Below are 22,877 nucleotides of genomic sequence, written 5' to 3'. Positions count from 1 at the left end.
TTTTTTGGTATTTTTGGGGGGCCGGGTGTGTGTGTGTGTGGATTTTGGGGATCCCCCATGGGATATTTTGGGGTCCCCCTGTTCCCTCTATTTCCCCCCCAGGTTCAGGACTGATTCAGATTCAGATTGGGGAATTTTGGGGGTGTTTGAGAGGAATTGGATTTTTGGATTTTTGGAACTGGAATTGGATTTTTGGATTTTTTTAAAAATTTTTTTGTATTTTTGGAGGACCAGAATTCTGTGTGGATTTGGGGACCCCCCAAGGGGATATTTTGGGGTCCCCCCTGACCCCTTGGCCCCCCCCAGGTTCAGGATTGATTCAGATTCAGATTGGGGAATTTTGGGGGCGTTTTTGGTGACCGGAAGTGGATTTTTGGGATTTTTTTGTATTTTTGAGGGGACCACAATTCTGTATGGGTTTTGGGGACCCCCCAAGGGGATATTTGGGGATATTTTGGGGTCCCCCCTCACCCCTTGGCCCCCCCAATTTCAGGATTGATTCAGATTCAGATTTCAGAATTTTGGGGACGTTTTCGGTGACCGGAAGTGGATTTTTGGGATTTTTTTTGGATTTTTGGGGGGCCACAATTCTGTGTGGGTTTTGGGGACCCCCCCAGGGGACAATGAGGGGGAATTTTGGGGTTTTGGGGGTTCAGCCCCGGGCCCCCCCCAGGTTCAGGATTGGTTCAGATTCAGATTTCAGAATTTTGGGACGTTTTCAGTGACCGGAAGTGGATTTTTGGGATTTTTGGGGATTTTTGAGGGACCAGAATTCTGTGTGGATTTGGGGACCCCCCCCTGGGATATTTTTGGGGTCCCCTGAGCCCCGTGGCCCCCCCAGTTTAGGATTGGTTCAGATTCGGATTGGGGAATTTTGGGAGTGTTTGAGAGGAATTGGATTTTTGGATTTTTGGAACTGGAATTGGATTTTCGGATTTTTTAAAAATTTTTTTGTATTTTTGAGGGGCCAGAATTCTGTGTGGGTTTTGGGGACCCCCCATGGGATATTTTGGGGTCCCCCCTCACCCCTTGGCCCCCCCAGGTTCAGGATTGGTTCAGATTCAGATTGGGGAATTTTGGGGGTGTTTGAGAGGAATTGGATTTTTGGATTTTTGGAACTGGAATTGGATTTTTGGATTTTTTTTTTTTAATTTTTTTTTGTATTTTTGGAGGACCAGAATTCTGTGTGGGATTTGGGGACCCCCCCATGGGATATTTTGGGGTCCCCCTGAGCCCTGTGCCCCCCCCAATTTCAGGATGGATTCAGATTCAGATTTCAGAGTTTTGGGGACGTTTTCAGTGACCGGAAGTGGATTTTTGGGAGTTTTGGGGATTTTTGAGGGACCAGAATTCTGTGTGGGATTTGGGGACCCCCCCAGGGGACAATGAGGGGGAATTTTGGGGTTTTGGGGGTTCAGCCCCGTGCCCCCCCCCCCAGGTTCAGGATTGGTTCAGATTCAGATTTCAGAGTTTTGGGGGCGTTTTCAGTGACCGGAAGTGGATTTTTGGGATTTTTTTGTATTTTTGAGGGGCCAGAATTCTGTGTGGGATTTGGGGACCCCCCCTGAGGTATTTTGGGGTCCCCCCTCACCCCTTGGCCCCCCCAGGTTCAGGATTGGTTCAGATTCAGATTTCAGAGTTTTGGGGGCGTTTTTGGTGACCGGAAGTGGATTTTTGGGGATTTTTGGGGGACCAGAATTCTGTGTGGATTTGGGGACCCCCCCTGGGATATTTTGGGGACCCCCCTGCTCCCTCTACCCCCCCAGTTTCAGGATTGATTCAGATTCAGATTGGGGAGTTTTTGGGGCGTTTTCGGTGACCGGAAGTGGATTTTTGGGGATTTTTGGGGGACCAGAATTCTGTGTGGGATTTGGGGACCCCCCATGGGATATTTTGGGGTCCCCCCTGACCCCGTGCCCCCCCAGGTTCAGGATGAAGTGCCACCTGTGCGTGAATTACATCGAGCTGCAGACGGACCCCGGCAACTGCGACTACGTCATCGTCAGCGGGGCCCGGCGCAAGGAGGAGCGCTGGGAGCCGGGGCACGGCGAGCAGGTGCTGCCCTCCTGTGAGTATGCACCAGTATAAACCAGTATGGACCAGTATGGACCAGTATGGACCAGTATGGACCAGTATGGACCAGTCCAGTCACGGGGTATCGGTCCTGCCCTGTCCCAGTGAGCCCAGTCCCTCCCAGTCCATCCCAGTCCATCCCAGTCCATCCCAGTGCCCCGTTGCTGGCGCTGGGAGCCGGGGGACAGCGAGCAGGTGCTGCCCTCCTGTGAGTATGGACCAGTATGGACCAGTATAAACCAGTATGGACCAGTATGGACCAGTCCAGTCCCTGGGTATCGGTCCTGCCTCGTCCCAGTGAGCCCAGTCCATCCCAGTCCCTCCCAGTCCATCCTAGTCCATCCCAGTGCCCCGTTCATGGTGCTGGGAGCCGGGGGACGGCGAGCAGGTGCTGCCCCTCCTGTGAGTATGGACCAGTATGGACCAGTATGGCCCAGTAACCCCCTACAGTCCCGGGGTCATGGTACTGCCCTGTCCCAGTGAGCCCAGTCCCTCCCAGTCCATCCCAGTCCATCCCAGCCCATCCCAGTCCCTCCCAGTCCATCCCAGTCCCTCCCAGTCCATCCCAGTCCCTCCCAGTCCATCCCAGTCCATCCCAGCCCATCCCAGTCCATCCCAGTGCCCCATTGCTGGTGCTGGGAGCCGGGGGACAGCGAGCAGGTGCTGCCCTCCTGTGAATACGGACCAGTATGGACCAGTATGGACCAGTATGGACCAGTATGGCCCAGTAACCCCCTACAGTCCTGGGGTCATGGTACTGCCCTGTCCCAGTCCATCCCAGTCCATCCCAGTCCATCCCAGTGTCCCCAGTGTTCCCAGTCCCTCCCAGTTCCATCCCAGTCCATCCCAGTCCATCCCAGTCCCTCCCAGTGTCCCCAGATCCCCTCCAATTCCCTCCCAGTCCCTCCCAGTCCCTCCCAGTCCCTCCCAGTCCCTCCCAGTACCCCCAGTATGTCGTTCCCCAGCCCCAGAGCAGCGGCAGCGCCTGGCCACCGACGCCATGTTCCGCCTGGAGCACAGAGCGTGTCACCCCCAGTGGTCCCCAGTCCATCCCAGTCCATCCCAGTTCCCTCCCACTCCCTCCCACTCCCTCCCAGTCCCTCCCAGTCCATCCCAGTCCCTCCCAGTGTCCCCAGATCCCCTCCAATTCCCTCCCAGTCCCTCCCAGTCCCTCCCAGTCCATCCCAGTCCATCCCAGTACCCCCAGTACCCCCAGTATCCCCAGTGTCCCCAGTCCATCCCAGTGCATCCCAGTGTCCCCAGTCCCTCCCAGTCCCTCCCAGTCCATCCCAGTACCCCCAGTATCCCCAGTGTCCCCAGTGTCCCCAGTCCATCCCAGTGTCCCCAGTGTTCCCAGTGTCCCCAGTCCCTCCCAGTCCCTCCCAGTGCCTCCCAGTCCATCCCAGTCCCTCCCAGTCCCTCCCAGTCCCTCCCAGTGTCCCCAGATCCCCTCCAATTCCCTCCCAGTCCCTCCCAGTCCATCCCAGTCCATCCCAGTCCATCCCAGTATGGTTTCCCCCAGCCCCAGAGCAGCGGCAGCGCCTGGCCACAGACCCCATGTTCCGCCTGGAGCACAGAGCGTGTCACCCCCAGTGTCCCCAGTCCCTCCCAGTCCCTCCCAGTCCCTCCCAGTCCCTCCCAGTGTCCCCAGATCCCCTCCAATTCCCTCCCAGTCCATCCCAGTCCATCCCAGTCCCTCCAGTCCCTCCCAGTCCATCCCAGTCCCTCCCAGTACCCCCAGTCCATCCCAGTCCATCCCAGTCCCTCCCAGTCCCTCCCAGTCCATCCCAGTCCCCTCCCAGTCCCTCCCAGTTCCTCCCAGTCCCTCCCAGTCCATCCCAGTCCCTCCCAGTCCCTCCCAGTCCATCCCAGTCCCCTCCCAGTCCATCCCAGTCCCTCCCAGTCCCTCCCAATCCCTCCCAGTCCCTCCCAGTTCCATCCCAGTCCCTCCCAGTCCCTCCCAGTCCCTCCCAGTCCATCCCAGTCCCTCCCAGTCCCTCCCAATCCCTCCCAGTCCCTCCCAGTTCCATCCCAGTCCCTCCCAGTCCATCCCAGTCCCTCCCAGTCCATCCAGTCCCTCCCAATCCCTCCCAGTTTGATCCCAGTTTGATCCCAGTCCCTCCCAGTCCCTCCCAGTCCATCCCAGTCCCTCCCAGTTCCATCCCAGTCCATCCCAGTCCCTCCCAGTCCCTCCCAGTCCATCCCAATCCCTCCAGTCCCTCCCAGTCCCTCCCAGTCCATCCCAGTCCCTCCAGTCCCTCCCAGTCCATCCCAGTCCATCCCAGTCCCTCCCAGTCCCTCCCAGTCCCTCCCAGTCCCTCCCAGTCCATCCCAATCCCTCCCAGTCCCTCCCAGTCCATCCCAATCCCTCCCAGTCCCTCCCAGTCCCTCCCAGTACCCCCAGTCCCCCCCAGTCCCTCCCAGTCCATCCCAGTCCATCCCAGTCCCTCCCAGTCCCTCCCAGTCCCTCCCAGTCCATCCCAGTCCCTCCCAGTCCATCCCAGTCCCTCCCAGTCCCTCCCAGTACCCCCAGTATGGTTTCCCCAGCCCCAGAGCAGCGGCAGCGCCTGGCCACAGACCCCATGTTCCGCCTGGAGCACAGAGCGTGTCACCCCCAGTGTCCCCAGTCCATCCCAGTCCATCCCAGTCCCTCCCAGTCCATCCCAGTCCATCCCAGTCCATCCCAGTCCCTCCCAGTCCATCCCAGTCCCATCCCAGTCCATCCCAGTCCCTCCCAGTCCCTCCCAGTCCATCCCAGTCCCTCCCAGTGTCCCCAGATCCCCTCCAATTCCCTCCCAGTCCCTCCCAGTCCATCCCAGTCCCTCCCAGTCCATCCCAGTCCCTCCAATCCCTCCCAGTCCATCCCAGTCCCTCCCAGTCCCTCCCAGTCCCTCCCAGTCCCATCCCAGTCCCTCCCAGTCCCATCCCAGTCCCTCCCAGTCCATCCCAGTCCATCCCAGTGTCCCCAGATCCCCTCCAATTCCCTCCCAGTCCCTCCCAGTCCCTCCCAGTCCATCCCAGTCCCTCCCAGTCCCTCCCAGTCCATCCCAATCCCTCCCAATCCCTCCCAGTTTGATCCCAGTTTGATCCCAGTCCTTCCAGTCCCTCCCAGTACCCCCAGTATGTTTCCCCCAGCCCCAGAGCAGCGGCAGCGCCTGGCCACCGACGCCATGTTCCGCCTGGAGCACAGAGCGTGTCACCCCCAGTGTCCCAGTCCATCCCAGTCCCATCCCAGTCCATCCCAGTCCATCCCAGTTCCATCCCAGTCCATCCCAATCCCTCCCAGTTTGATCCCAGTTTGATCCCAGTCCATCCCAGTCCCTCCCAGTCCCTCCCAATCCCTCCCAGTCCATCCCAGTCCCTCCCAGTCCCTCCCAGTGTCCCCAGTCCCCCCAGTCCATCCCTGTATGGTTTCCCCCAGCCCCAGAGCAGCGGCAGCGCCTGGCCACAGACCCCATGTTCCGCCTGGAGCACAGAGCGTGTCACCCCCAGTGTCCCCAGTCCCTCCCAGTCCCCTCCCAGTCCCTCCCAGTCCCTCCCAATCCATCCCAGTCCCTCCCAGTGTCCCCAGATCCCCTCCCAGTCCCTCCCAATCCATCCCAGTCCCTCCCAGTCCCTCCCAGTCCCTCCCAGTTCCCTCCCAGTCCCTCCCAGTCCCTCCCAGTCCATCCCAGTCCCTCCCAGTCCATCCCAGTCCCTCCCAGTACCCCCAGTATGTCGTTCCCCAGCCCCAGAGCAGCGGCAGCGCCTGGCCACAGACCCCATGTTCCGCCTGGAGCACGGCGTGTCGGACCGGGGGGTCCTGGAGCGCGTGGTGCCCACCCTGACGCGGCTGCAGGAGGCCCAGAGCGCCTGGAAGGACGACTTCGGCCTCAACAGCCGCCTGCGGAGGCGCTTCCGGGTCAGTGCGGGGCTGGGGGCACCCCAAAACACCCCGAAAACACCCTGAGAAACGGCCGCAAAATTCCATCAAAAACATCCCCAAAAACACCCTGAGAAACCACCGCAAAATTCCATCAAAAACATCCCCAAAAACACATCCTGAGAAACCGCCACAAAATTCCATCAAAAACCTCCCCTAAATCCCCTAAAAAACTTCCCCAAATTCCCTAAAAACCTCCACAAAATCCCCTAAAAAACTCCCAAAACACCCCAAAAACAGCCTGAGAAACTGCCAAAAATTCCATCAAAAACATCCCCAAACACCCCTAAAACACCCTGAGAAACCGCCACAAAATTCCATCAAAAACATCCCCTAAATCCCCGAAAAAACTTCCCAAAACACCCCAAAAACACCCTCAGAAACTGCCGCAAAATACCCTAAAAAACCTCCCCTAAATCCCCTAAAAAACCGCCACAAAATTCCATCAAAAACCTCCCATAAATCCCCGAAAAAACTTCCCAAAATTCCCTAAAAACCTTCCCAAAATACCCCGAAAACACCCTGAGAAACGCTGCAAAATTCCATCAAAAACATCCCCTAAATCCCCGAAAAAACTTCCCAAAATACCCCAAAAACACCCTGAGAAAACTGCCACAAAATTCCATCAAAAACGTCCCCAAATACCCCAAAAAGACCCTGAGAAACCGCCGCAAAATTCCATCAAAAACATCCCAAAATACCCCAAAAAACCTCTCCTAAATCCCCGAAAAAACTTCCCAAAATTCCTTAAAAACACCCTGAGAAACCTCACAAAATTCCATCAAAAAACATCCCCTAAATCCCCTAAAAAACCTCCCCTAAATCCCCTAAAAAAACTTCCCAAAATACCCCAAAAACACCCTGAGAAACTGCCACAAAATTCCATCAAAAACATCCCCTAAATCCCCTAAAAACCTCCACAAAATTCCATCAAAAACCTCCACAAAATCCCCTAAAAACCTTCCCAAAATACCCCAAAATACCCTGAGAACCGCCACAAAATCCCATCAAAAACATCCCCAAATACCCCGAAAACAGCCTGAGAAACTGCCACAAATTCCATCAAAAACATCCTAAAATACCCCGAAAACACCCTGAGAAACCGCCAAAAATTCCATCAAAACATCCCCAAATACCCCGAAAACACCCTGAGAAACCGCCACAAAATTCCATCAAAAACACCCTGAGAAACTGCCAAAAATTCCATCAAAAACATCCCCAAATACCCCGAAAACACCCTGAGAAACTGCCAAAAATTCCATCAAAAACATCCCAAAACACCCCGAAAACAGCCTGAGAAACCGCCGCAAAATTCCATCAAAAACATCCCCTAAATCCCCGAAAAAACTTCCCAAAATACCCTAAAAACACCCTGAGAAACCGCCACAAAAATTCCATCAAAAACATCCCCTAAGTCCCTGAAAAAACTTCCCAAAATACCCTAAAAAACCTCCCCTAAATCCCCTAAAAAATTTCCCAAAATTCCCTAAAAAAACCCTGAAAAACCTCCACAAAATTCCATCAAAAACCTCCCCTAAGTCCCCGAAAAAACTTCCCAAAATACCCCAAAAACACCCTGAGAAACCACTGCAAAATTCCCGAAAAAACATCCGAAAATACCCCAAAAACACCCTGAGAAACCACTGCAAAATTCCCGAAAAAACCTCCCAAAATACCCCGAAAACACCCTGAGAAACCGCCGCAAAATTCCATCAAAAACCTCCCATAAATCCCCTAAAAAACTTCCCAAAATTCCTTAAAAACACCCTGAAAAACCTCCACAAAATCCCCTAAAAAACCTCCCCTAAATCCCCTTAAAAGCCTCCACTAAATCCCCGAAAAAATCTCCTATAAATCATCCACTAAATACCCTAAAAAACACCCCCTAAATGCCCTAAAAACCTTCCCAAGATCCCATAAAAAAACCTCCCCTAAAAAACTTCCCAAAATTCCTTAAAAACACCCTGAAAAACCTCCACAAAATCCCCGAAAAAAGAAACCAAACCAAAAATCCCCAAAAAATCCTCCCAAAAAATAAAAAAAAAAAAAATCCCCCCAAAAAAAACACAAAAATAAAAAAACAAAAAAAATCCCCCAAAATAACCCCAAAAAAAATAAAAACCAAAAAATCCCCCAAAAAACCCCAAAAAATCTAAAAAAAACCCAAAAAATCCCCCAAAATAACCCAAAACATAAAAAAAACCCAAAAAATCCCCCCAAAAAACCCAAAAAATAAATTTAAAAATCCCCCAAAAAATCTAAAACAACCCAAAAAATCCCCCAAAAATCCCCAAAAAATCCCCCAAAAAATTTAAAAAAAAACCCAAAAAATCCCCCAAAATAACCTCAAAAAAATAAAAAAAAACCACCAAAAAAATCCCCCAAAAAGTCCAAAAAAAACCCTCCAAAATCTCCAAAAAATCCCAAAAAATCTCAAAAAATCCCCAAAAAACCCCCCAAAAAACCCCAAGCCCCCAGCCCCATTTCCCCCCCAGGAGGAGAAGAAGACGCTGAAGGAGGAGGAGGAGGAGGCGGCGGCGCTGGCGAGGAAGGCCGGGCTGAGCATCCCCCTGCTGCGCGAGGAGGAGGAGGATCGGCGGCTGGCGGCGCTGCTGCGCCTGCGCGCGCCCGACTGTGAGCGGGGGCCGGGGGGATTTGGGGGATTTGGGGGGTCCCGAGGGGAATTGGGGGTCCCAGGTGGGGAATTGGGGGTTCCTGGGGGGGTTTTGGGGGGGTTTTGGGTGGGATTTGGGGGGATTTTGGGGGGATTTTGGGGAGTTTTGGGTGGGATTTGGGGGGTGATCGGCGGCTGGCGGCGCTGCTGCGCCTGCGCGCCCCCGACTGTGAGCGGGGGGCCGGGGGATTTGGGGGATTTTGGTGGATTTGGGGGGTCCCGAGGGGATTTGGGGTCCCAGGTGGGGATTTGGGGGTTCCTGGGGGGATTTTGGGGGATTTTTTGGGGTTTTTGGGTAGGGTTTTGGGTGGGATTTGGGGGGTGATCGGCGGCTGGCGGTGCTGCTGAGCCTGCGCGCGCCCGACTGTGAGGAGGGGTCCAAGGGGGATTTTGGGGGGATTTAGGGGGTCCCGAGGGGATTTGGGGGGATTTAGGGGGATTTTGGGGTCCCAGGTGGGAATTTGGGGGGGTCCCGGGGGAATTGGGGGTTCCTGGGGGATTTTGGAGGGATTTTGGGGGGGATTTTGGGGAGGATTTGAGTGGGATTGGCAGGATTTGGGGTCATCCCAAGGGGGTTTGGGGGAGATTTGGGGGGGGTCCCGAGGGGATTTGGGGTCCCAGGTGGGAATTTAGGGGATTTGAGGGGATTTGGGGGGATTTGGGGTCCCAGGTGGGGAATTGGGGGTTCCTCGGGGGATTTTGGGTGGGATTTGGGGGGTGATCGGTGGCTGGCGGTGCTGCTCAGCCTGCGCGCGCCCGACTGTGAGCGGGGGTCCGGGGGATTTGGGGTATTTGGAGGTCCCAGGTGGGGAATTGGGGGGTCCCGAGGGGAATTGGGGGTTTCTAGGGGGGGGTTTGGGGGGATTTTTGGGGATTTTTTGGGGGGTTTGGTTGGGATTTGGGGGGATTTTGGGCAGGATTTGGGGTCATCCCAAGGGGGTCTGGGGGAGATTTGGGGAGATCTGAGGGGGGGGTCCCAAGGGGATTTGGGGTCCCAGGGGGGAATTTGGGGGGTTCTGGGGAGATTTGGGGGGATTTGGGGGTCCCAGGTGGGGATTTGGGGGGTTCTTGGGGGGATTTTGGGGGGATTTTGGGGGGTTTTGGGTGGGTTTTGGGTGGGATTTGGGGGGTGATCGGCGGCTGGCGGCGCTGCTGAGCCTGCGCACACCCCGACTGTGAGGAGGGGTCCCAGGGGGATTTGGGGGGAACTTTGGGGGGTCCCGGGGGATTTGGGGGTTCCTGGGGGGGGTTTTTGGGGGGATATTTTGGGGGTTTTGGGTGGGATCTGGGGGATTTTGGGCAGGATTTGAGTGAGATTGGCAGGATTTGGGGTCATCCCAAGGGGGTTTGGGGGAGATTTGGTAGGGTCCCGAGGGGATTTGGGGTCCCAGGGGGGGAATTTGGGGGGATTTGGGGTCCCAGGTGGGAATTTAGGGGTTCCTGGGGGGTTTTGGGTGGGATTTTGGGGTCCCAGATGGGGATTTGGGGGTTCCTGGGGGGGTTTTGGGGGGATTTTGGGGATTTTTTTGGGGGTTTTGGTTGGGATTTGGGGGGATTTTGGGCAGGATTTGGGGTCATCCCAAGGGGGGTTGGGGTGGGATTTGGGAGATCTGGGGGGGGGTCCCGAGGGGATTTGGGGTCCCAGGTGGGGATTTGGGGTCCCAGGTGGGGATTTGGGGGCATTTTGGGGGGTTTTGGGTGGGATTTGGGGGATTTTGGGGGTTTTGGGGAGTTTTGGGTGGGATTTGGGGGGTGATCGGCGGCTGGCGGCGCTGCTGCGCCTGCGCACCCCCGACTGTGAGGAGGGGTCCGGGGGATTTGGGGGGATTTGGGGGGATTTGGGGGGTCCCAGGGGAAATTTGGGGGTCCCAGGTGGGAATTGGGGGTTCCTGGGGGGGTTTTGGGTGAGATTTGGGGGGATTTTGGGGAGGCTTTGGGGTCATCCCCAGGGGGTTTGGGGAGATTTGGGGAGATCTGAGGGGGGGGTCCCGAGGGGATTTGGGGTCCCAGGTGGGAATTTGGGGGTTCTTGGGGGGATTTTGGGGAGGATTTGAGTGGGATTGGGAGGATTTGGGGTCATCCCAAGGGGGTCTGGGTGGAGATTTGGGGGGGTCCCGAGGGGATTTGGGGTCCCAGGTGGGAATTCAGGGGGATTTGGGGGAATTTAGGGGGATTTGGGGTCCCAGGTGGGGATCTGGGGGTTCCTGGGGGGGATTTTTTGGGGATTTTTTTGGGGGGTTTTGGGTGGGATTTGGGGGGATTTTGGGCAGGATTTGGGGTCATCCCAAGGGGGTTTGGGGGAGATTTGGGGAGATCTGAGGGGGGGTCCCGAGGGAATTTGGGGTGCCAGGGGGGAATTTAGGGGGATTTGGGGGGAGGTCCCGAGGGGATTTGGGGTCCCAGGTGGGGATTTGGGGGTTCCTGGGGGGGTTTTGGGTGGGATTTGGGGGGATTTTGGGTCATCCCAAGGGGGTTTGGGGGAGATTTAGGGGGGTCCCGAGGGGGATTTGGGGTCCCAGGTGGGGATCTGGGGTCCCAGGTGGGGATTTAGGGGGATTTGGGGGGATTTAGGGGGATTTGGGGTCCCAGGTGGGATTTGGGGGTGTTTTAGGGGAGTTTGGGGGAATTTTGGGATCAGCACTTTAGGCTCACCATTTTGGGGGGGGGTCAGATTTTGCGGTCCCCATTGTTGGGGTCTCCATTTTGGGGTCTCCATTCTGGTGTCCCCATGTCAGGGTCTCCATTTCGGGGTGACATTTTCCATTTCGGGGTGACATTTTGGGGGTCTCCATTTCGGGGTCCCCATTTCGGGGTCTCCATTTCGGGGTCTCCATTTCGGGGTGACACTTTGGGGTCAGGATTTCGGGGGGGTGACATTTTGGGGTCTCCATTTGGGGGTGACATTTTGGAGTCAGGATTTTGGGGGTCCCCATTTCGGGGTCCCCATTTTGGGGTGACATTTTGTGGTCCCCATTTCGGGGTCCCCATTTTGGGGTGACATTTTGGGGTCTCCATTTCGGGGTCCCCATTTTGGAGTCAGGATTTTGGGGGTCCCCATTTCGGGGTCCCCATTTCGGGGTCCCCATTTCTTGGTGACATTTCGGGGTCAGATTCTGGGGTCCCCATTTCGGGGTGACATTTTGTGGTCAGGATTTTGGGGGTCAGATTTTGGGGTGCCCATTTCGGGGTCTCCATTTCGGGGTCAGATTCTGGGGTCCCGCATTTCTGGGTGACACTTTGGGGTCCCCATTTTGGGGTCTCCATTCTGGTGTCCCCTTTCGGGGTCTCCATTTCGGGGGTCCCCATTTCGGGGTGACATTTTTGGGTCAGGATTTTGGGGGTCAGATTTTGGGGTGCCCATTTCGGGGTCTCCATTTCGGGGTCTCCATTCTGGTGTCCCCATGTCAGGGTCTCCATTTCGGGGTCTCCATTTCGGGGTGACATTTTGGAGTCAGGATTTTGGGGGTCCCCATTTCGGGGTGACATTTTGTGGTCAGGATTTCGGGGTGACATTTTGGGGGTGACATTTTGGGGGGTGACATTTGGGGGTCCCCATTCCCCCCAGCCTACGAGCAGCGGCAGCGCCTCAAGCGCTCCGAGATCTCGCAGCGCTCCTGGTTCGGAGCCGGCACCTCCCGGACCCCTCCCCAGAAATTGGGGCTGGGGGCGCCACGGACACCGCCGGGACCCCCCCCGACCCCCGCCGGGCTCGGCATCGTCAGGAGGGGGGCGGGACACCCCGGGACCCCGCCAGGATGGGGGAGCCCCTCCCCAGACCGAGGGGACCCCTCCCCAAATTGGGGGAACCCCCCGGGACCCCCCCGGTGCCGCCCCCCAGGACCCCCCCCAGGCTGAGGAAACCCCTCGGGACCCTGCCCCAAACTGGGGAACCCCCCGGGACCCCCCCCAAACTGGGGAACCCCCCCGGGACCCCCCCCCGTGACGCCCCCGCCCCATCTTTGGTCGCCGATTATTCCGACTCCGGTTCCGAGAGCCCCTGAGGGAATTTGGGGGGGCCGGGACCCCCCAAAATGAGGGGTGGGGGGGGGTTGTTTGGGGAGAGGTCTCCGAGCCCCCTGCCCCTCCCCCCCCCCCGAGACCCCCCTCCCCCCTGTTTATTGTAATTTATCCCCCCAAAATAATTAAAATTGAAATTTAAAAAATTGCCGCGATTTCCGTGGTTTTGGCGCGGCGGGGGCGTGGCTTTCATGGTGGGGGCGTGGCTTCGTGATGGGGCGGGCTTCAGAAAGGAGCTGGGGCTCCTGGGAGGGGCGGGGCTTCCGGGAAGGGGCGGGGTTTCCGGGAAGGGGCGGGGTTTCCTGTAAGGGGCGGGGCTTTATCGCCGTTCCAGTCGCGTGTTCCGTCGCGGTTTGTCCCCGTTCCTGTCGCGGTTTCTGTCGCGGTTTCTGTCGCGGTTTCTGTCGCGATGGCGCTGGAGTCGCTCCGGTACCGGCGCGGTTCGCTCGAGGTCTGAACCAGCGCTGCTGCCGGGAGCAGCTCCGCTACGAGCGGGTGGGGGGGCGTGGAGCGGGCCTGGGGCGCCATCCGCGACATGGAGGTGAGGGGAGACCCCCCCCCAAATACCCCCTGATCCCCCCCAAATACCCCCCAAGACCCCCACCTCTATCCTGACACCACCAAATACCCCCTGAGACCCCCCAAATACCCCCCTGACCCCCCCCAAATACCCCTGAGACCCCCAAATACCCCCTGATCCCCCCAAATACCCCAGAGACCCCCACCCCAATCCTGATCCCCCCCCACGACCCCCAACCCCATCCTGATCCCCCCAAATACCCCCCAAGACCCCCCACCTCTATCCTGACCCCCCCAAATACCCCCAGAGACCCCCCCAAAATACCCCCCGAGACCCCCACTCAATCCTGACCCCCCCCCCCCGAGACCCCCACCCCAAATCCTGACCCACTCCCAGAACCCCAAAAGGTTTTGGGGACCCCCAAACCCACCCCGGGGGAAGTCTCAGTGCTGTTTCCGTAGCCCTCGAGTTTTGGGGACCCCCAGACCCATTTTGGGGAGGGGTCTCAGGGGTTTTTTCTGTTGCCCTCTCCCAGGATTTTTGGGTTTTAGGGACCCCCAGACCCATTTGGGGAGGGGTCTCAGGGGCATTTCCCCCCGCTGGGCTGTTTTAGCGTTTTGGGGACCCCAAACCCATTTTGAGGACCCCAGACCCATTTTTTGGGGGGTTCTCAGTGGCATTTCATATCCCCATGTTTTAGGGACCCCAAACCCATTTTGGGGAGGGGTCCCAGGTGTGTGATTTTGGGGCAGATTTTGGGGTGTATTTGGGGTGATTTTGGGGTATTGTGGGGTATATTTGGGGTATTTTTGGGGCAGATTTTGGGGTATATTTGGGATGATTTTGGGGGCAGATTTTGGGGGATATTTGGGGCATTTTTGGGGCAGATTATGGGGTATATTTGGGGTGATTTTGGGGTATATTTGGGGTGATTTTGGCATATTTTTGGGGTATATTTGGGGTGATTTTGGGGCATATTTTGGGGTATATTTGGGTGATTTTGGGCTATATTTGGGGTGATTTTGGGGCAGATTTTGGGGTATATTTGGGGTGATTTTGGGGGCAGATTTTGCGGTATATTTGGGGTATATTTGGGATTATTTTGAGGTATTTTTGGGGTATATTTGGGGTGATTTTGGGGTATTTTTGGGGCAGATTTTGGGCTATATTTGGGGTGATTTTGGGGCAGATTTTGGTGCAGATTTTGGGGTATATTTGGGGTGATTTTGGGGCAGATTTTGGGATATTTTTGGGCTATATTTGGGGTGATTTTGGGGGCAGATTTTGGGGTATATTTGGGGTGATTTTGGGGTGTATTTGGGGTGATTTGGGGGCAGATTATGGGTATATTTGGGGTGATTTTGGGGCAGATTTTGGGGTATATTTGGGGTATTTTTGGGGGTATATTTGGGATGATTTGGGGTACATTTGGGGTGATTTTGGGGCATTTCCCCCCAGGTGCGGGGCGCCCCGGCCATCGCCCTGCTGGGCTGCCTCAGCCTGGCCGTGGAGCTGGCGGGGGGCGCGGGCCCCCAGGAGGATTTGGGGGCGCTCGAGGAGTTTGTGGGGCAGAGATTGGGGTTCCTGCTCAGCGCCCGCCCCACGGCCGCCAACCTGGGCCGGGGAGGCCGAGAGGCTGCGGGGGTGGCTCCGGAAAAAGGTGGCAGGAGACCCCCGGGGTGACCCCCAGGAGCTGCGCCAGAGGTAACGGGGATGGGGAGGGGGCTTTGGGGGTCCGGGGGGGGAAATTTGGGGTTCCAGGAGAGATTTGGGGTAGATTTGAGGGGGGGTTGGGGGGGAATTGGGGCAGTTTGAGGTGGATTTGGGGGGATTCAGGGGGAATTTGGGAATCCAGGTGGGATTTGGGGGTGATTTGGGGGGGATTTGAGGTTCCAGGTAGGGATTGGGGGGGATTTAGGGACATTTGGGAGGGGGTTGCAGGAGATTTGGGGTGGGGTTTGGGGAGATTTGAGGGGATTTTGGGTTCCAAGTGGGATTGGCGGGGGATTTAGGGGCATTTAGGGGAGATTTAAGGGGGATTTGGGGGTTCTAGGAGAGATTTTAGAGGAGATTGGAGGGGGGTCTGGGGAATCTGGGGTGGGATTTGGGGGGCACTTTGGGTTCTAGGTGGAGATTTGGAGATTTGGGGGGCTTTTGGGGGGATTTGGGGACTTCCGGAAAAAGGTGCAGGAGACCCCCGGGGTGACCCCCCAGGAGCTGCGCCAGAGGTAACGGGGATGGGAGGGGGCTTTGGGGTCCGGGGGGGGAAAATTGGGGTGATTTTGGGGGGGTTTTGGGGAGATTTGGGATTCCAGGTGAGGATTTGGGGGAGATTTGGGGTCCAGGAGAGATTTGGGGTAGATTTGAGGGGGGGGTTTGGGGGAGAATTTGGGGCAGTTTGAGGTGGATTTGGGGGGATTCAGGGAGAATTTGGGAAATCCAGGTGGGATTTGGGGGTGATTTTGGGGGGATTTGGGGTTCCAGGTAGGGATTGGGGGGGATTTAGGGACATTTTGGGAGGGAGTTGCAGGAGATTTGGGGGGATTTGGGGTGGGTTTGGGGAGATTTGGGGTTCCAGGAGAGATTTAGAGAGATTGGAGGGGGTCTGGGGGAATCTGGGGTGGGATTTGGGGGGGCACTTTGGGTTCTAGGTGGACATTTAGGGGGGGCTTTTGGGGGATTTGGGGTCAGAGGCTGCGGGGGTGGCTCCGAAAAAGGTGCAGGAGACCCCCGGGGTGACCCCCCAGGAGCTGCGCCAGAGGTAACGGGATGGGGAGGGGGCTTTGGGGTCCGGGGGGGGGAAATTTGGGGTTCCAGGAGAGATTTGGGGTAGATTTGAGGGGGGGTTTGGGGGGCAATTTGGGGCAGTTTGAGGTGGATTTGGGGGGGTTCAGGGGGAATTTGGGAATCCAGGTGGGATTTGGGAGGGATTTGGGGTTCCAGGTAGGGATTGGTGGGGGATTTAGGGACATTTGGGGAGGGGGTTGCAGGAGATTTGGGGGGATTTGGGGTGGGTTTGGGGAGATTTGGGGGAGATTTGGGGTTCCAGGTGGGGATTGGGGGGGATTTAGGGGCATTTAGGGGAGATTGGAGGGGGTCTGGGGCAATCTGGGGTGGGATTTGGGGGGCACTTTGGGTTTCTAGGTGGAGATTTGGGAGATTTGGGGGGCTTTTGGGGGATTTGGGGGCTCCATAAAAAGGTGCAGGAGACCCCCGGGGTGACCCCCCAGGAGCTGCGCCAGAGGTAACGGGGATGGGGAGGGGGCTTTGGGGGTCCGGGGGGGGATTTGGGGGTGATTTGGGGGGGTTTTGGAAAGATTTGGGATTACAGGGGTGGGTTTGGGGGAGATTTTGGGGTATATTTGGGGTGATTTTGGGATATATTTGGAGTTATTTTGGTGCAGATTTTGGGGTATGTTTGGGGTGTATTTGGGGTGATTTTGGGGCAGTTGGTGTGTATTTGGGGTGATTTTGGGGCAGATTTTGGGGTATATTTGGGGTGATTTTGGGGCAGATTTTTGGGGCATATTTGGGGTGATTTTGGGGCAGATTCTGGGGTATATTTGGGATGATTTTGGTGCAGATTTTGGGGTATATTTGGGGTGATTTTGGGGTATATTTGGGGTATATTTGGGGTGATTTTGGGTATATTTGGGGTGATTCTGGGGTATGTTTGGGGTAATTTTGGGGTATATTTGGGGTTATTTTGGTGCAGATTTTGGGGTATATTTGGGGTGATTTTGGGGTATATTTGGGGTGATTTTGGGGTATATTTGGGGTTATTTTGGAGCAGATTTTGGGGTATATTTGGGGTGATTCTGGGGCAGATTTTGGGGTATGTTTGGGGTGATTTTGGGGTATATTTGGGGTGATTTTGGTGCAGATTTTGGGGTATATTTGGGGTGATTTTGGGGCAGATTCTGGGGTATATTTGGGGTGGTTTTGGGGCAGATTTTGGGGTATATTTGGGGTGATTCTGGGGTATATTTGGAGTAATTTTGGGGCAGATTTTGGGGTATATTTGGGATGATTTTGGGGCAGATTTTTGGGTATATTTGGGGTGATTTTGGGGTTGTTTCCCCCCCAGCATCATCGAGTACATCGAGGGGCTGCTGGCCAAGGACCGGCGCGACAATCGCAGCATCGGCGCCCACGGGGCCGAGCACATCCTGGGGAGGGTCCCGGGCGGGGGTCCCGTCACCCTCCTGACCCACTGCAACACCGGGACCCTCGCCACGGCCGGCTACGGCACCGCCCTGGGTACGGGGAGGGTAATGGGGAGAAATGGGGAGCAATGGGAGGGACTGGGAGGGAATTGAGGGGTACTGGGAGGAATTGGGGAGAACTGGGAGGAATTGGGGGGGACTTGGGGGGTAATGGGGGAAACTGGGGGGTACTGGGAGGGTAATGGGGGGTAATGGGGGAAACTGGGAAGGACTGGGAGGGTAATGGGGAGAAATGGGGAGCAATGGGAGGGACTGGGAGGGAATTGAGGGGTAATGGGAGGGACTGGGGGGCACTGGGAGGGACTGGGGGGGAGTGGGAGGGTAAAGGGAGGGACTGGGGGGGACTTGGGGGGTAATGGGGGAAACTGGGGGGTACTGGGGAGCAATGGGAGGGACTGGGAGGGAATTGAGGGGTACTGGGAGGAATTGGGGAGAACTGGGAGGAATTGGGGGGGACTTGGGGGGTAATGGGGGAAACTGGGAAGGACTGGGAGGGTAATGGGGGGGACTGGGGGGAGCATTGGGGGGAACTGGGAGGGCACTGGGAGATTCTGGGGGGCACTGGGGAGCAATGGGAGGGACTGGGAGGGAATTGAGGGGTAATGGGAGGAATTGGGGAGAACTGGGAGGAATTGGGGGGGACTTGGGGGGTAATGGGGGAGACTGGGAAGGACTGGGAGGGTAATGGGGGGGACTGGGGGGAACTGGGAGGGCACTGGGAGATTCTGGGGGGCACTGGGGAGCAATGGGAGGGAATTGAGGGGTAATGGGAGGAATTGGGGAGAACTGGGAGGGAGCTGGGGGGCACTGGGAGAGGACTGGGGGTACTGGGGGGAACTGGGAGGGCACTGGGAGATTCTGGGGGGCACTGGGGGGGCTCCCTGCCCCCTTTTCTCCCCCTGGGGCTTTTTGTGGTGTCCCTGAGTGTCCCTGAGTGTCCCCTCGTGTCCCCCCCAGGGGTGGTGCGGGCCCTGCACGAGCGGGGGTCTCTGTCCCGCGTGTTCTGCACCGAGACCCGGCCCTTCCACCAGGGCTCGCGGCTCTCGGCGCTGGAGCTGCGGCACGACGGGATCCCGGTCACGATAATCGCCGACAGCGCCGCCGCCGCCGCCATGCGGGAGCACGGCGTGCACGGTACCGGCAGGGACAGAGGGACGGGGACAGAGGGACGGGGAGGGACAGAGGGACACAGAGGGGACAGAGGGACATGGGGAGGGACAGGGCGGGACAGAGGGACACAGAGGGACAGAGGGACACAGAGGGACAGAGGGACACGGGGAGGGACAGGGCGGGACAGAGGGACGGGGAGGGACAGAGGGACACGGACAGAGGGACACAGAGGGGACAGGGGGACACTGGGAGGGACAGGGCAGGACAGAGGGACACGGGGAGGGACAGAGGGACATGGGGACAAGGAGGGGACGCAGAGCAAGGTGGGGACACAGAAGGGGATGGGGACAAGGAAAAGGGACACAGGCTGGGGACACAGAACAGGGTGAGGGGCACAAAGAAAAGGGACACGAGATGGGGACACGGGGTGGGGACAGGATGGGGACACAGAACAGGATGGGGACAAGGAAAAGGGACATGGGATGGGGACACAAAATGGGATGGGGACACAGGAGGGACACGGGGTGGGGGACAGGATGGGGACACAGAACAGGGTGAGGGGGACATGGGGGACACAGAGCAAGGTGGGGACAGGATGGGGACACAAAATGGGATGGGGACAAGGAAAAGGGACACAAGATGGGTGACAGAGTGGGGACGCACAGAGCAGGGTGAGGGGGACACAAGGTGGGGACACAGAGCGGGATGGGGACAAGGAAAAGGGACATGGGATGGGGACACAAAATGGGATGGGGACAAGGAAAAGGGACACAGGCTGGGGACATGGAACAGGGCAAGGGGGACATGGGGGACACAGAGCAAGGTGGGGACAAGGAGGGGACACAGAAAAGGATGGGGACAAGGAAAAGGGACCCAAGATGGGTGACAGAGTGGGGACGCACAGAGCAGAGTGAGGGGGACACAAGGTGGGGACACAGAGCGGGATGGGGACAAGGAGGAGGGACACAGGATGGGGACACAGCAGGGTGAGGGGGACACAAGGTGGGGACATAGAACAGGATGAGGACAAGGAAAAGGGACACGAGATGGGGACGAGATTGGGACACATAGAACGGGATGGGGACAGGGAAAAGGGACATGGGGAGGGTGACAGGATGGGGACACAGAAGAAGGTGGGGACCCAGAATGGGATGGGGACAAGGAGGAGGGACACAGGATGGGGACCCAGCAGGGTGAGGGGGACACAAGGTGGGGACACAGAGCGGGATGGGGACAAGGAGGAGGGACATGGGGGTCAGTGACAAGATGGGGACATAGAACAGGATGGGGACAAGGAAAAGGGACACGAGATGGGGACGGGATTGGGACACATAGAACGGGATGGGGACAGGGAAAAGGGACATGGGGAGGGTGACAGGATGGGGACACAGAAGAGGATGAGGACAAAGAGGAGGGACATGGGGGTCAGTGACAAAATGGGGACATAGAACAGGATGGGGACAAGGAAAAGGGACACACAGAATGGGATGGGGACAAGGAGGAGGGACACAGGATGGGGACACAGCAGGGTGAGGGGGACACAAGGTGGGGACACACACAGAACAGGATGGGGACAGGGAGGAGGGACACCAGGTGCTGACAGGTGACCCGGGAAAGGACAGGCCCCAAGCTGAGGGCACAGGGACAGGATGTGACAGCACATGGGTGACACAGCCCAACCCCCCCCTGCCCCTCCTGTGTCCTCTCCCCCCCCCAGCCGTGGTGGTGGGCGCTGACCGCGTGGCCGCCAACGGTGATGTTGCCAACAAGATCGGGACGTTCCAGCTGGCGCTGGCCGCGCATCACCTGCGCATCCCCTTCTACGTGGCCGCCCCCAGCAGCAGCTGCGACCCCGCGCTGGCCTCGGGCAGCCTGATCCCCATCGAGGAGCGCCCGGGCACCGAGCTCACCCAGCTCGGGGGCGTTCTCCTGGCTGAGCCCGGTGGGTGCCGGGCTGGGAGGGGGGCTTTGGGCAGGGTGGGGGACATGGAGACGGCCCTGGGGGGTCCTGGTGGGTCTGGGGGGGTCTCAGAGGTGTCTTGGTGGGTCTGGGGGTGTTCTTGGGGGAGTTTTGGGAGTCCTGATGGGTCTTGGGGGTGATCTCAGAGTGGTCTTGGGGGTCGTGGTGGCTCTGGGGGGCTCTTGGCAGGTCTGGGGAGGGTCTCAGAGGGGTTCTGGTGGGCCTGGGGATGCTCTCAGAAGGATCTTGAGGGTCCCAGTGGGTCCGGGAGTGCTCTCAAAGGGGTCTCGGTGCTTTCTTGGGAGTCCTGGTAGGTCTGGGGGTGATCTCAGGGGGTCTCTGTGGGTCCTGGTGGGTCTTGGGGTGCTCTCAGAGGGGTCCTGGTGGGTCTGAGAGGGCTCTCACGGGGAGTGTTGGGGATCCCAGTGGGTCTGGGGGTGGTCTCAAGAGTCCCAGGGGTCCCATAGAGGGTTGCTGTGTAGGGTTTCGGGTTCCCTGATGGGTTTGGGGGTCCCTGATGGGTCAGGGGTCGCTGCCAGAGCCCCCCTGACCCCGTGTACCCCCTCATGTCCCCCCCCGTGCAGAGGTGGACGTGTGGAACCCGGCGTTTGACGTCACGCCGCACGAGCTGATCACGGGGGGCATCATCACCGAGTGGGGGGTGTTCCCCCCGTCCCAGCTCAGCCGGGAGCTGGCGGAGCGCGGGGAGCGCTGACGGCTTCCGCCTCGGTGTATCCCGGCAGCCTCTGCGGCAGTAAAACCTCGGTATATCCCGGCATTCTGTGCGTAGTTCTGGCCTCGGTGTATCCCGACAGTATTTGCGGCAGTTCCGCCCCAGTGTATCCCGGCAGCCTTTGCAGCAACGCCCCGGTATACCCCGACATCCTTTGCGGCAATAACGCCTCGATAAATCCCGGCATCCTTTGTGGCATTTCCGCCCCGGTATATACCGAGGTCCTTTGCGGCATTTCCGCCTCGGTATATCCCGGCATCTTTTGCGGCAGCATTGCCCCGGTATATCCCGACACCCCTTGCGGCACTTCCGCCCCGGTATATCCCATCATGCCCGGCGCTCCCTCACAGCCGCCATGGCGCAGGGCCGCCCCAAGGCCGCGGCCAAGCGCCCCAAAGCGGCAGTGGCGGCGGCGGCGCGGAGCTCTCGGGGCCCGCGGAAAGGAGGTGCGGAGGCTCCCGAAACCCCGGGGAACGCGGCCAGGCCGGTCCGGGGGTCCCCAAGATGGAGGCAGGACCAGGAGGCCTGAGGCCCTGCGGCCGTGAGGGAGGCCCCGGTTGGGCGGGGGGGGGTCCCCGTTCCTCCCTGAGGGTCCCGGGGGTCTCACCCCGCCTCTCCCCCCTTTAGGCCGCACCATCGCCCCCAAGAAGCTCCGCGTGATCCAGCAGCAGAAGCTGAAGAAGGTGAGAAGGGGTCCCTGAGGGGGATTTTTGGGGGCGCGGGTCTTTCCCCGTGGGCCCCCCTGACCCTTCTGGAATGTTCTGCAGCGCCTGGAGATCGGGATCCGGATGAGGATCGAGCAGGAGACCGTGCAGAAAGCGCAGGGAGCGCTGCCCAAGAAGCTGGCGCTGGTCACGGCGCCCAAGGGCGGCAAGGATAAGGACAGAGCCAAGAAGGGGCGAGGATGAACCCCAAAAACGAGCCCTGAACCCCCCAAAACTCTGGGGAACAAGCCTTGAACCCTCTATGGGGGAAACTGGGGGAGTCTGGGCTGAGAACAGCCCCAAAACGGAGCCCTGAACCCCCCTCAATGAGCTCCACAAGGGTCTGGGGGAGTTTGGGCTGAGAACAACCCCAAAACCCCCCGGGATCGATCCCTGAACCCCCCAAAAACCACCCAGGAATGAGCCCTGAACCCCCTCAATGAGCCCCACCAGGATTTGGGGGTGTCTGGGCTGTTCTCAGCCCTCCAAAACCCCGAAAACAACCCCTGAACCCCCCAAAATCCCCCCAAGAACGACCCCTGAACCCCCTCTTTGAGCCCCACCAGGATTTGGGGGTGTCCCGGCTGTTCTCAGCCCCCTCCAATAAATAATAAAATGAATTTTTTATGTCTTTCCCACCCCCACAGAGCCGTGTTTGATTTTGGGGAGCTCCTGGAGGGGATATTTGGGGAGGGGGGTCCCGAGTGTCTCTGGGTCCCCAAGGGGGTCCTGGTGTCCCCCTTTGTGGGGGTCTCGGTGTTTTCAGGGGATTTTGGGGGTCCTGAGGGTTCTGGGGAGGGTCTTGAGGGGCTCCCGGTGTCCTTGGGGAGGTTTTGTGGGGTCCTGGTGGGTCTGGGGGTGTTCTTGGGGGTTCCCGGTGGGTCTGGGGGTGTTCTTAGAGGTTCCAGGTGGTTTTAGGGGTGTCCTCAGAGGGGTCT

The 22,877-nt window shown here is 58.1% G+C and overlaps 3 protein-coding genes across 3 annotated transcripts in view; all 3 read left to right on the top strand.

Annotated features, from left to right (window-relative positions):
• Positions 1-12,555, top strand: part of YJU2B (YJU2 splicing factor homolog B) — a gene marked incomplete in the record, with an annotated part of 14,005 nt that extends 1,450 nt beyond the window's left edge. Inside the window, 4 exon segments of the mRNA XM_074530402.1 lie at positions 1,923-2,068; positions 5,802-5,974; positions 8,491-8,629; positions 12,235-12,555. Coding sequence (XP_074386503.1) covers positions 1,923-2,068; positions 5,802-5,974; positions 8,491-8,629; positions 12,235-12,524 — 748 coding nt within the window.
• A 431-nt stretch (positions 12,556-12,986) lies between these two features.
• Positions 12,987-21,280, top strand: MRI1 (methylthioribose-1-phosphate isomerase 1). The gene is made up of 8 exons (XM_074530122.1): positions 12,987-13,137; positions 14,665-14,866; positions 15,391-15,434; positions 16,278-16,450; positions 17,294-17,466; positions 18,390-18,566; positions 20,260-20,484; positions 21,087-21,280. The coding sequence occupies exons 1-8, from the start codon at positions 13,096-13,098 to the stop codon at positions 21,215-21,217; spliced, it is 1,167 nt and encodes a 388-aa protein (XP_074386223.1). The 5' UTR covers positions 12,987-13,095; the 3' UTR covers positions 21,218-21,280.
• A 243-nt stretch (positions 21,281-21,523) lies between these two features.
• LOC141726097 (leydig cell tumor 10 kDa protein homolog) lies at positions 21,524-22,579 on the top strand. The gene is made up of 3 exons (XM_074530410.1): positions 21,524-21,681; positions 21,863-21,918; positions 22,003-22,579. Exons 1-3 carry the CDS (start codon positions 21,591-21,593, stop codon positions 22,141-22,143), a joined length of 288 nt encoding a protein of 95 aa, XP_074386511.1. The 5' UTR covers positions 21,524-21,590; the 3' UTR covers positions 22,144-22,579.
• The last annotated feature ends 298 nt before the right edge of the window (positions 22,580-22,877 follow it).

Source organism: Zonotrichia albicollis, chromosome 32 (assembly GCF_047830755.1).
Source record: "Zonotrichia albicollis isolate bZonAlb1 chromosome 32, bZonAlb1.hap1, whole genome shotgun sequence".
Taxonomy (NCBI): Eukaryota; Metazoa; Chordata; class Aves; order Passeriformes; family Passerellidae; genus Zonotrichia; species Zonotrichia albicollis.
The sequence above is the reverse complement of the archived record's forward strand: the minus strand, read 5'-3'. Positions and strand labels throughout refer to the sequence as shown.